We start from the raw sequence: 13,137 nt of genomic DNA, 5'->3' as shown, positions 1-13,137 counted from the left end.
AACTAGCGTGCATTAAAAATTTAACAGGAGACAGTGTGTTTGCTCAACCCTGTGTCTTGGAATAAAGACGTTCAGTTCAGCCAAGTTTCCCCACTGTTTTTAGCTGTATGTTCATCTTATGTACAAATAGCCCATGTCAGCATGTGGACAATGAGATAAAAGCAGAGCCTAACATATTTTAGGAGGAATTCATTGTGATTAATGCATATTTTCCTGCTGGTACTTCAGCAGCATTTGATTTACTATATCCTGGGGAGATGTTAAATTAGATAGTTGTCTACCCCCCTGTAGAAAACTTCATGTTGCCTATTTTTCTATTACTTCATATGTCAGACTGAAGATCTGCTAAATGAGATCAGGCAGCTTAAAGAAGATCTGAAGAAAAAAGATGAAACAATCAAACAATTAGAGCACCAGCTTGTAAGTATAACTATGCATTTTGCTAATTAAAACATTTTAATAATAGACGTATGCATTGCAGAACATACATTTGTATAGTAAATCTCTTGAAGACTTTTAAGTGGGCTAGATTTTTTACTTCAACGTTTATACTTTCAGGATCACAAAGATGTTGTTTATTATTAAGGCTGTGAGTCTGTCACGGCGGTCACGGAAGTAACAGATTCCGTGACTTTCCATGACTTCTGCAGCGGCTGGTGCTGGCTCAGGGGATGCCCGAGCTGGGCAACCCCTGGGCCAGCAGCAGACGTTTGAGTAAGTGGGAGGGGGCTCAGGGCTAGGGGCAGAGAGTTGCCGCTTACCTCGGGGCGGGGGCCCTCCTGCTGGCATGGCCCCCGTGCAGTTCCAAGCACCTGTGGCCCTCTGCCCAAGTTTTAGTCAGGGTGGGTATTTTTAGTAAAAGTCATGGACAGGTCATGGGCCCATGAATTTTTGTTTATGGCCTGTGATCTGTCCATGACTTTTACTAAAAATACCAGTGACTAAAACGTAGCCTTATTTATTATTTATGGCTTGGTGCAGGATGGAGGATAAACAGGATGGTAATGGATGATAACCCTGATTAATAACACACAGCTTAAATAAAGAAAATTTTAAAAATGATTGGCCAAGTAATTGTTAAATAATTTTTCAACTAATACTGGAATTGAAAAGTGCCTCACTAAACTAACGAGTATTTGTTATATGATGATTGAAGTTACAGAAAGTGAATATAGCTGTAACTGTTCTCTGAGGCTTTTTTAAAGCAATGAACAGGTGTAACAGTAAAATGAAAAATTATGTTCTTTCCCCACATAGATTTACTAAAGTGCATATTAAGACAACCACTAATTTTTAATCTTAGGCCATCAGTGCAGTTAATGGCTCCTAAGTAGGCAGTAAATACAGCCTTGTTCATGATTTAAAAAAAAAAAAAATCCCAGCTCCCTAGTAAAAGTAAAAGTTCAGTACATCTATTTTTTTTCTTTTACTGCTGTTCTGGGCTAATTCTGGCCTTGCCTGTCACTGCAGCACAGATTGCCAGGTTATAGCAATTATCTTGTTTTACACAGCTCTGATTGTTGGGTGGTGAGGGGGGATCCCTCTAGGTTTGGATGCTGTTTGCTTAACTAATTAGGTAAATAATCAGCTGTTTGATCCCCTGATGAGCCTGGTTGATTTGACGTTTTTGACTATACTTTAATAAGGGGTCTTTCAAGAGAGGATGGAAGCTTGGCTTGTTGAAAACTTTTTTTTGAAGACTTCTGTGATGTGAGTGAACCTCTGTCCACTCTTCAAATCCTCCATGTTCACGCAATCAAAACAATTGCCTTGACTGAGTATAATGAGGAAGATTTTATATTAATCATCACTTTCAGCTATTGTTTTCATAAGAAAAAAATAATTCTCATTAACAGTGATAGTTCAGATCATGGATGCGTTAAGGTTGACATTGGATGTCAAATTAAAAGTTTATTTAGGGCTTCATAATTTTCCGTACAAATTGCACAGCAGAAAGCTTTGTAATCTGGCTTTATTTTTTCTATCATGGGTGGAGATGTATAAGCATTTGTCTTGTCAACCAGTGGAAGATTTTTAGCATCCCTTCCCCATGTAAAAAAAAATCTAGCTAGGCATTGATCCACCTACCACACTCTTATTAAAAAAAAGATTAACAGAATTTAATATGGGGAAACAAAGTTTTTTAGAGATGTTTTTATAGAACCCTATAGAATTTGATGGAGAATAACATCCTTTATATTTTTAACTATCATATAAATGCAATTCCCCATTGAGAGGAACTTAAAGTAAGGAGCGTGTGTGTGTTTACCACAGCATCATGTATTTCATATGTGTAAAGTATGAGTTTTTCCAAGCAAGTACTGATAAAATTTATACTACACTGTCACATATTCTGTACGTTCCTTATATTTCAGAGGAACCTTTTTAGATATGTTGGAGGCTTTTAAAATTGTATGAGACTATTTGTCTTATTCCTTCACCTGCAAAGTCAGGCCCCTTAGTTACAATAAGAACAAAACTTCAGGCTGCTAAGGGAGAAAAATGACTAATAACATTACAGAAACGTAACAAATACTGTAGCGTTTCTGAATATATAAATATTACAACTTTGAGGTTTGATATCATGAAACTTCACAGCGCTACATAGAAATACTTTACTTTCAGATGGTATAAAGCTCCCATTTCTAGCCACTAAGGATTTCAAGCCACTATTTGATCTTAAACTTGTCACCAGCCTTGTCCTCGAAGATGAGATATTAAGAACATGTCATTTTGGAGAAGGATTCTCCTTTTGAAGAGAAGGAAGAAATAATTCTATAGCAGGTTAATTGGAGGGAGGCAAGAAATTATGGCTGTTTAAAGATGTTCACAGGTTTATAACGTTAGACTAAGTCCCAAGGGGGGAGATTGGTGGGCTGAGGGAAAAGGTAGTGGTCAAAGGTGCATGATGTATTGATTTATCATATGGCTCTGCAATTTTTCACATGGATACTATCTCCATCTCTGTTTGCAAATATGTGTGTGTACCTATACACATTGAAACTGGCCTGGCCTGTATACGTGGAATGTATTCACTTTCTTTCTCTGAAAGGGAAATGAAAAGTTAATTTTTTATTTTTATTTTTTTTCACTTTAAATCATAGAATTCCAGGTAATACTATAAGAAACAAATGAATAAAATTAAAAAAAAAAATCAGTCTTACCTACAGTTGCTAGACCTGCAAATTGTATCTACCTTCTTGCTGAGTTGTATACCTAGTTGTTACAGCAACTGACAAACTTTGGAATGTAGAAGGGAACTGTATTCTAAAGAAGAACAGAACTTGTGATCATAATTATTTGAAGATGCACTGAATATAGTAATGTAGGGCTTATCTTCATGGGGAAGTTAGTACGGAGTAAGCTAGGGTGTGAATTTTAAAGTGCACTAACTATTCCACACTAACATTCCATGTAGACTATAAAAGTACCTTTGTGCAGTTTTGCTTAGTACAATAGCAACTGAGCTAGTAGAAGCTTGTACTAAGCTGTACCACACCCAGGCACTTTCAGTGCTCTGTGAGACTGTCTACACAACGTGTTAATGCGGAATAGTTAGTGTACTTTAAATTCACAGCTTACCTTACTCTGTATTAACTCCCCTGTGTAGACAGGCCTTTAGAAATTTAAGTGAACATAACCCACTCCCCCACCTAAAACCTGAACATCAATTCTAAATTATTTAAAAGCATTCTTTGGGAAAAGATTCAGTCGTGTAGGACTTTAAATACAAGTTCCCCAGCTAAAATCATTACATCACTTGGCAATATACCACATAATGGTTGAACATTAAACTTGCGTCTTATTACCAAAATACCATTCACATTTTGTGTTTCATTGTAAAAAATGTGTAATACATTCATTGTTTTCTTTTCTTTGATGGGGGGCTAAGGCCACTAGGTGTAACTGTCACAAAGATGGCCAAAAACCTAAAGGGACGATGTGCACATATGCTGACAAATTCACACAAACCTCCTGCAGGAGAAGTTCTGTGAGTAACACTTACCATTCTCCCTCTCAAGTAAGATTTTGTGTGTTTCATTCTCTGATTCATTCTTATTTTATACCGCTCCATCATGTGACTCTGGTCTGCTCTAAAGATTTCTCACGCTGTGTAAGACTGATTATTGCATTTTTATATCCTTGTAATTCTGCAGCAGGTATTTGACATTCTTTTCAGAGTTCAATCTCCAATCATGTTTTTTCTTTTTCTCCTTATTTAGGCCTTATTTTAGAGCATGTGTTTACTAATGAATAAATAAAATGAGGCAATAATAGAAAATACGTCTTTTTAATTTTAATCACAATTTAATTCTGTTGGGCCAAGGCTGTATCTCTGATCACTCATTAAAACACTTTTTAAAACAGAATGTTTATAGTACAAGATACTCTCATTTGATCGAGTTTCTTTGTGGTAAATTTCAGTGTCTCTGTGCTCACTTGTCCTGACAAAAAGTAGCAATGTATTGACCTGAATTTAATTCATAAATGTAACAGAAGTTGTCCTCTTTTTCATTTATTCTACTAGAGCAGTGGTTCCCAAACTTTAACAACCTGTGAACCCCTTTCACTAAAATATCAGGTCTCATGAACCCTCTCCTAAAAATGAATATTTCCAGGAATTTTCTCCTTTATCTGAGTATAAATTATAAAAGCAGTGATCTTGGAAATATAAAATTTGTTTTTATGATGCTTATTACACATTATTTATTATTTATCATTATGAAAATGGCAACACTCTTCCAAGATCTCACTTTCGTATCTTGTATCAGTTTGAATAAGCCTGTTATAAGACAAGGCTCCTATGTTTCATCAAGGAGTATCAGATGTGAAACAGCATGAAGGTATTTAAGAAGCCAACTCAAAGAGTTCCTCCTACACAAGCATTCAGGTCTTGAGCAGTCCAGGCAAACAACACATGCTAAAACAAAGCTTAAACTTGTTCTTAATAATTTTAAAACAATACTAGCTGCCTATTTAATTTTAAAAACGGCAAAAAAATATCCACCTTCCTTTCCATTGCTTATAAGGAGACTTGAAGTTTTAATCTCCTCAGTGTGATAGAGATGCTTGCTTTGATCTGCTTAGCTCTTGGAAGTTCCGGGGTCCCATGCTGCTGACCCCATGCTACCCGGGGTCCCCCTGTAACATTTTATGAAATCCCAGGGGTTCACGAACCCCAGTTTGGGAACCACTGCACTAGAGAGTTTAGCAGCATGGGTTTTCAAATATTTAAAGGGTGGAGGTTATGGTAATAGAGAGACAATCTTCCCTCCCATGTGCAATTGCATGGATGAACCTTCTCTCACATTTCCAACTGCATTATATTTTTGAGGCAGCTATACCAATAATTTTAGGAGTGTACTTAATGTTGTATTCTGCCATCTTAACACCCAGAAATGAGGAGCTAGTAGCACTATGTGACCAGCTAGCGCTGTGAGCTACCAGCAAATGACCCAAGGACAGGTTTGTCAATCACTGCTCTAGATAGTTCTAGTAATTTTCTTAAATGGCTCAATAACCATTACTCCACTTTCATTCTGACACCAGTGTATACAGCTTAGACACGAATCACTTTTACATTTGTAAAAGTTGTTGGGAGAATTTGATGCAAGATTACAAAATAAAAAAAGTTTCTAGTTTTGAGAATTGCCAATTTAGATTCCCCCTACTGGGACAGAAACAACACCAATGTGCAAGCTGAGAAGCCTCTAGCAAGCAGTGTCTGGGGCTACGTTCACCATCCCTCTTCTTCCTTGCTTTAAGTACTGAGGATAGAAAAGAGAGTGTAACCTTTAACCACCCTTCACTTCCTTCTGACTTTTTCACTACTTGAAGCATCAATAACCTTGATGTTCCACTTACTGGGTGTGTCATATTTCTGTCCCTTTGGGAATTTGTTTTTTGGAATTGTCTAGTTTGTATTTAGGTTGGAGTACAGCCCTCTTGTATGGCTTCATTTTTCCATGTTTCAATTTTGTTAGGTTGATTACTTTTATCTTGTGTGTTTTCGTTCTCTGTGGCCATTGGCCTGGATAAAGTAGCTAAGAGAGGCTGGCTTCAAGCCTTGCACTTCCTGCAGTGACACAATTTCCATTACAAATGTCCATGTTTGTCAAATAAATGCCTCACATTAGGAAAAATCAAAAATTCTCAGGCCACCTATGAATCTCCTGACCTCTTCACTCCTTTGGTCAGGATGAAATCTACTCCTTTAAAGTGCTAGAGTACAGCTGCCATAGCAGCCAGGGGACAACATACTCTTGTATCGCAGACTTGAGTATGTGGGATTTTTCCTACTGTCGTATTGCCTTGTGGCTTGGTGCACCTCTGTGACACCATTTTTCAGAGTATGTCCGAGTCCTATGCATTGTTGACTAAAGAAGGTGTACTGTGCCCATCGTGATAGTATGGATACCTTAGCATGTCCTCACAGAGACAATCAAAGTTAGTGATTTATATTCCTGATTGTTGTTCCTTTCTATAACTGTGCTTTCTCAGGTCACTTTGAGATTTTCAGCTGTGGCAGATGAAGGATGACCATCCCTTAGAAGTAGTTCCATTCTCACTTACTTTCCTATCTGAAGTAATGTTCAGTGAGGCCTCAGGGCTGGTCTGAGGTCTTCACAGAGACAATACAATTATTCAGGATTGTGGATTCTACAGGATTAGTTTCTGTCTTGCAGGGCTATTTTCCCTCTGATTTGATCCAGTCACCTTGATGATAGTTATCTGAGCCATTATGATGGTGCCCAATCTTGCTAGCTCACTCAGGTAGTAATCTAGTGTAGGTTCAACCCAGTGTCACTGACAGATGATTATCTCTTGGACTGGGATCAAAAGTTCACCTACATGTTCTTTCCAATTCTGGTGCTCCCAAAAGATATTGGTAATTCAGGCAGATTGAAAGCAAGATTCTGTTGCTGGCTGTGGCCTGAGTTCAGCACTTGTGGTTCCAGCATTACTTCCTGAGAGTTAGAGAACCAAGTGTCCCAATTCCTAGTATACTGGATCTCTTGATCTCATTGTGGTCATTTTGAGCAGGCTACTACACTTGCTGTCTTTGAGTTTTGTCAGGATCTACTTGGGTGCCATGTCTGCCCATCTTTGCATCAGACTGTGGAAAGCAATCTTCATTCACCCTATGATAACTAAGTTTTCTGAAAGGGTAGCTCTGTGATATTTCCTCTGATGTATACAGTGCTTCTCATATGGGATCTGAATCTGAACTTTGTCAGACGGTTTTCTTGAAGACCGTATTCCTCATGCTCCTATCACAACCACAAGTTAGTGATTTATAGTCCTCATGGTTGTTCCTTTCTATACTCATGTCCATAAAAATTTTAGTCCTGAGTGCTCACTCCTAATTCCTTTCTAAAGTAGTCTGTGATCGCACTCCCATAATTAGCCTGCTTGTAAATTGTGCCAAGTCTAGTTCACTTGAAGGGAGATCAAGCTCTAGTACTGAATCTATGCATAAGTTCTCTAGACATTATGACCTCTCTGCTCAAGGGTGTCCAAATGTATTGGTTTGTATTTATATGGTTGTTGGTACCTGGCAGGCATTCAGCCACCTGGAGGTATCTGAGCACACTCGGCTAAGTCTGAGGCAGCTTCTACAATATGCACGTGCACTGTGTCCATCACTGAAATATGCAATGGGCTATGTACACACTTTTGCAACGCTATACTCTTGCTTTGAGCTGTACATTAAATGCCCAATTCAGAGGAGCAATCTTGCAGTAACTTTTAATTAATACTTTTCAGACCTTCCTCTTGGCAGTTCATAACTTCCTGTTAATCTCCAAAAAAGGAGAAACTGTATGGGTAATTCACAAAAAAAGAAAGTTACTTGCTATGTGGCTGTTTGAGTTGATCATCTATAAGGATCAAAAATTCCATGCTATGTCAGGGTCTCTCCTATGAAAATTTCTGAATCAGTGGAAGAAACTGCAGGAGGACCATGCGCCTTAAAAATTTGGACCCAGGGGAGAGGGTGGAGGGTGAGTGGTCCCGTGGACACTGTTATCTAGAAGGATCCAAGCTCTTGTACCAGAAGCTCATTTATTCCAAGAGTGGGGATCCATATTGACAATCATTTCAAAGAACCCCACTCCTATAGGAAATAACCATTTTCAATAGTCCTACAAATCAAATGTCTTAATATAATCTTGCAGGTAAAGAATCTATAATCTAATGATTTTGAAAAACAAATAAAAATGAGTTATGTATACTTTTTGTTTGATTTGATGCATGTTTAGTAGGAACATTGATGAGATTTTAATAGCACAGACAAATCAGTGAAATAGTATCAGAGTTGGCTCAGACACTGTATATATATCCTTAATCAATATGAATGAGTGCATATTAGGGTGAAATACAATGGTTTCTCCTTTATAACAACGTCTCCACAATTAACTGCTGGGCCTAGAACTGCATTTATAGTCTAATTTTCACCTATTGCCTAAGTTAAACTCTAGAGGTAATATTAGTGTTCAGGATCTGAGGAGTGAGCCCAGAAGCCAAGGGAAATGTTGTGTAATACTCTGTGTTTTAAAGACAGGCTGTCAACTTAAACTTCTTGGAAGTTTTTTTAAAATTCCAGTTTTAATCAAATATGAATTAAATAGGATGTCCTATTTTTTTAAAGAATATTTCTCTCTAGACATAAAATAATAAAAAATAGTATAAGTTTGAGCTCCCCTCTTGATATTTATAAGGATCTTAACAGGAAGAGGAAAAACTGACCAAGGGAAAAAATGAAAATGACTATTCACAAAGTGTTGTCAAATATTCAAAGTAAAGCCGAAAAAGTTTTCTTGCTAACTTTCAGTGTTTGTAATCTTGCTGTTACTTGTAACTATTGGGTAGAAAACTTTTAGACAGAAATGTGTTTGTTTTCTCCCCCCCCCCCCCCAACATTGTATCCCTCTGATGTACACAATTATACGTTTTGATGATGACACTGCCTGTCTTTCTCTATAATGAGACAGAATCAACACAATGATTATACGGTGGACTATGGCACTTCTGATAAGAGAGGTGTTAACCTTGGTGTCCTGGCCAAATTCCAGTTTGGGTAATTACGTTCTGTCTACCTATATTCTCTGAAATTTCAATTGATAGGGTTCTTCACTTTGTCTTGATGTATTGCTTAACAACACACAACAGCACTACATAGGATACATTCTACAGTCTGTCATGGAGAATTTTACATTTCAGTTGTGGGTGAAGTGGTTCCTATGAATGACTTTTCCTTTTGAAGGAAAGGCTCTTTAAAACTGAAAGATATTAACCAAGTGGAACTCTGTGTTGTCAAAGAGGGCGTGAAGAAAGATGTGACTAGATCTTGGCAATAATGGGCTGATGTGGCTGCCCCTGGGGCCAGCTGCTTAGGTGCCTTGCAGCCAGCTGACAGGCTGCTGCAGCTGCGGAGGTCACGGAAAGTCACAGAATCCGTGTCTTCCGCGACTTCTGTGACAGAATCGCAGCCTTAATTACTGCAGTTGGAAGTGAAGAGAGCAAGTACCTTGTGATCCTTGGTGAGATGGATGGTCTCCAGCAAAAGTTTCACAGATGATTCGTGATTCTTGGGCCACATTATGGGTGCCACTGTTAAAATATTAACTAGCAATAACACAGCACCCTGTGGCTTTTGGTTTGTAATTGGAAAACACTGAACAAATTTTGCCTTTTAGTTTAATTTTCTGATGTATATAATGAATGAAAAGGCGAAGCAGGAAAAAAAACCCTGATTTAACTAATACTAAATACTTTTTGTACTAAATTTGTCTACATATATTGATGGCCTGGTTATTAGTCCAAAACTAAGTAATTTGATATCCTCTGGTTGATGAATACCTTGTTACGGTTATCCTGTATAGCTTTGATTTTCAAGGGAGCCTAGGGGAGTTAAGCACCATTTGGTTATTGTGAAAATCAGCCTATGGTCCTTATGCACCATTCACATGTATTTTCCACTTTACCTGTAATTTTCTTGTTTTTGTGACTCAAATTCTAATTCCTAACAAAGTTGGTTTTTAAATTTAGGTTTTTGGGAATCTATATAAGCCTATCTTAGCTTAGCAATAAAATGTTCTTTACCTTCTATGTTTGTCCTTGGAACCAAGTAGGAGACAGATAAGCTGTACAAATAGACATGGTCACAGTAAGCACTGGGGCACTATTTCATTGAAATTTAATTTGTTTTTTTGACCCCTCATTTTAGATAAATCAGTTCAAAATAAATGTTCTCAATCCATTTCCTCCTCCTCCCCTCATATTGTAACCCAAGTACAAAACCCATATTTTTAAACCTTGTGTTTTATTGCATTGGAATGATTTGCTAAACAGTGACTGTATCGAGCTACAATGCAAAACTTTTTTAGCTTGATTTCACAGTGACAGCAATTTTATAATCCCTCTGTTAATATGAATAGGTTTGTGTACTCTCTTGCATGGCTTAGTAGAATTATAAATAAAGAAGTATTGGTATGAAATCACAATTGAGCTGGAACCAAATTATATAAAATATCACTTGCAAAAGAAAGACAATAAGCTGTATTTTCATGATGGAGGAATACAATAAAAGGAAATGGCATTAGAGACCATAATAAAATATCTTTTCTCACCACAAAACAGTGTAGTTTTTTAATAACTTCTTTTGCTTTAATAACTTTCATATTCAGCCTTAAATAATAGCCTTAAATACATGATTCTTGCTTCCTGGAATTCAAATTCAGTTCTGTTAAACCTGGTATTAATTGTGAAATGTTGTGAATATTTACGAAATCCCGTTTTTTCAAATGGACTCTATTTTGCAGAGCAGAGTGAAATTTGAATATCCTGTAGCAAAAGCATAATTCCACCTGATACTTTAATTCTCAGATCCTTAATGTTGTCAAATACGAAGGTCTGAGAGATCCTTCTGTCAGTGTACGTTGATTTTTAAAATTGTAATACTGATTTATAAATCCTGGCAACTCTGGTAGTCATGTGTTACAACAGCTCCTATAGAGTAAGTATTAATCTGAAATCATAACCACAGTCCCTAGCAATATTTTAGGAAATAGAACTTAAATATCAAACACTTAATTAATATAGAGGATCTCAAAGTGTAGGTGTAAGAATGAAATAATAAAAGGGATAAATAAAAGAATAAACTATACTAGCAGTGGTGGTGATGCTGCAGTTCCCTGTTTTAAAGTATAACAGAATTCTGATTTAGCAGTTCCTTGTTAAATAACTTTGTTTTACATTGTCTTCGGTAACTACATTAAGATGGTTTATATTTCAGTGCACTCCATCCTTCTGCTTTGTTGTTGTTGTTGTTTTTTGTTTTTTATAAGTGGATGTGTGCTCTGATTAAACAAACTCCTTTTAAAAAAGTGGTGACCATTACCATGGCCATTTCACTATAGCATATCTGTTTCCATTAGCATATTAGGGATCATCACTGTTTGTGCCAGGCTTATTCACTCAAGATCTCTACTAAAAGACACTTTCCGAAAGCAAATTTAGTTCTTCTGTTTTCTAAGCCAAGTGCACAAACAATTTCAAGCTTTGTAGTTTTAGATTTATTCTTTTCACCTCTAACTCATTCATAAGGCATAGAGACTTGGAATATTTTTTTCTTTAAAGTAGTTAAGGTAGTTTAAAAAGCAGTTAGTGTGCCTGCCTAGTCACTTTCATGATTTTTATTACACATACTTTGCATTCATGGTATATAGGGTACTGATTATATAGCATATTATATTATGAATGTAGGCCCCCATTGGTGCAGTAGACCATAATTGCTTAGAGAGAACCATTACTATCTGTATTATATCGATAATCCACAGAATAAAGCCTTCCACATCTTCACTGATGCAGTAGATCATGATAGCTCCATAAGGAGTCATTATGATCTACTGTATCTTATCCACTTCTTCCATTAATCTGTATCTTTTAAAGCTATCATTTAAGTAGTAAAACAAAACCCCTAGATAAACTACTGCCGTATATACTCGATCATAAGCCGGTTCATTTATAAGCTGACCCCTCCAAGATGGATAAGTAAAAATGGAAATTTTTTATGACCGGTTCATAAACCAACCCTATAATTCAGGGGTCAGCAAACTTTGGCTCCCGGGCCATGAGGATAAGCCGCTGGCGGGCCGAGATGGTTTGTTTACCTCAAGCGTCCACAGGCACGGAGGTAAACCTAAGTAAACAAAGTGTCCAGGTGTGCCAGCTGCTTACCCTGGTGGGCCGGGACAGTAACTGGGGAGGGGAGAAGCTGGGGGTCAGGGGAGTAACTCCTGTGACCACCCCCCCCTCATGACCACACTCCTAGCCCAGGACCCCCACGCTCTCACCACCCCATCCCTTCCTACCTTATTTGGGGAGGATGTCTCTGGCGTGGCTGGAGCTGCTCTGGCAGGCTGGGCAGCGCGGATGCAGCCTGCTCCGGCAGACCAGACCGGACAGCGTGGCTGTAGCTTGTTCCAGCAGGTTGGGCCGCAGCATGCTCTGGTGCCCGAGCGGCACGGCCACAGCCTGCTCTGTGGGGGCGGGGCAAAGTGGCACGGCTGCAGCCTGCCAGCCCCAGAGCTGCTTCGGAGGTGGGGGGGGGGGGGAGAGCAGCGTGGCCAGAAGCGGGGAGACTCTGGCCCCACCTCTTCCCTTCTGTCTCTGCTGGCTGTGCTGCCTCTCCTTGCTCCCTCTGCTGGGGGGAGGGGCTGTGTCCCACCTCTCCTTCTCTATACCTGTTCATAAGCCGAGCCCTTTCTCTGGTGCCTCCCTTTTTTTACTAAAAAAAATTTGGTTTATGAACGAGTATATACGGTAATTCATAGGAAGTTGTTTAATATTAAGGGCTTGATGTTAATGCACAAGATAGCAGAAGCCTAGCTTCCAATGTATTTCTGTCTTCAAATTGCTGCAACATGCCTAGATCTTGCAGCAGATATGATATATAATGTAAGATCACTGGCTGTTATGAATCTCGGCGCATCTAGGTACAACAAAGGAAAGTTATATTTTTAGTCTTATTTTTGATGTTAGCTACCACAATTAAAAACTGTGATTGGGGTAATGGCCAATAACTTCAATGTAGTTTGATCTCTGGTTATTGAAGATACATGGGCTGCTCCCTGC

The 13,137-nt window shown here is 38.3% G+C and overlaps 1 protein-coding gene across 5 annotated transcripts in view; it reads left to right on the top strand.

Annotated features, from left to right (window-relative positions):
- Positions 1–13,137, top strand: part of CCSER2 (coiled-coil serine rich protein 2) — a 138,233-nt gene that overhangs the window by 90,665 nt on the left and 34,431 nt on the right. For all 5 annotated transcript variants that reach the window (XM_054034773.1, XM_054034771.1, XM_054034776.1 and 2 more), the window contains 2 exons: positions 334–420; positions 3,893–3,991. In XM_054034773.1, coding sequence (XP_053890748.1) covers positions 334–420; positions 3,893–3,991 — 186 coding nt within the window. The remainder of the gene's footprint in view (positions 1–333; positions 421–3,892; positions 3,992–13,137) is intronic.

Source organism: Malaclemys terrapin, chromosome 7, assembly GCF_027887155.1.
Source record: "Malaclemys terrapin pileata isolate rMalTer1 chromosome 7, rMalTer1.hap1, whole genome shotgun sequence".
NCBI lineage: Eukaryota > Metazoa > Chordata > Testudines > Emydidae > Malaclemys > Malaclemys terrapin.
This window is presented reverse-complemented; position numbering and strand designations above follow the sequence as displayed.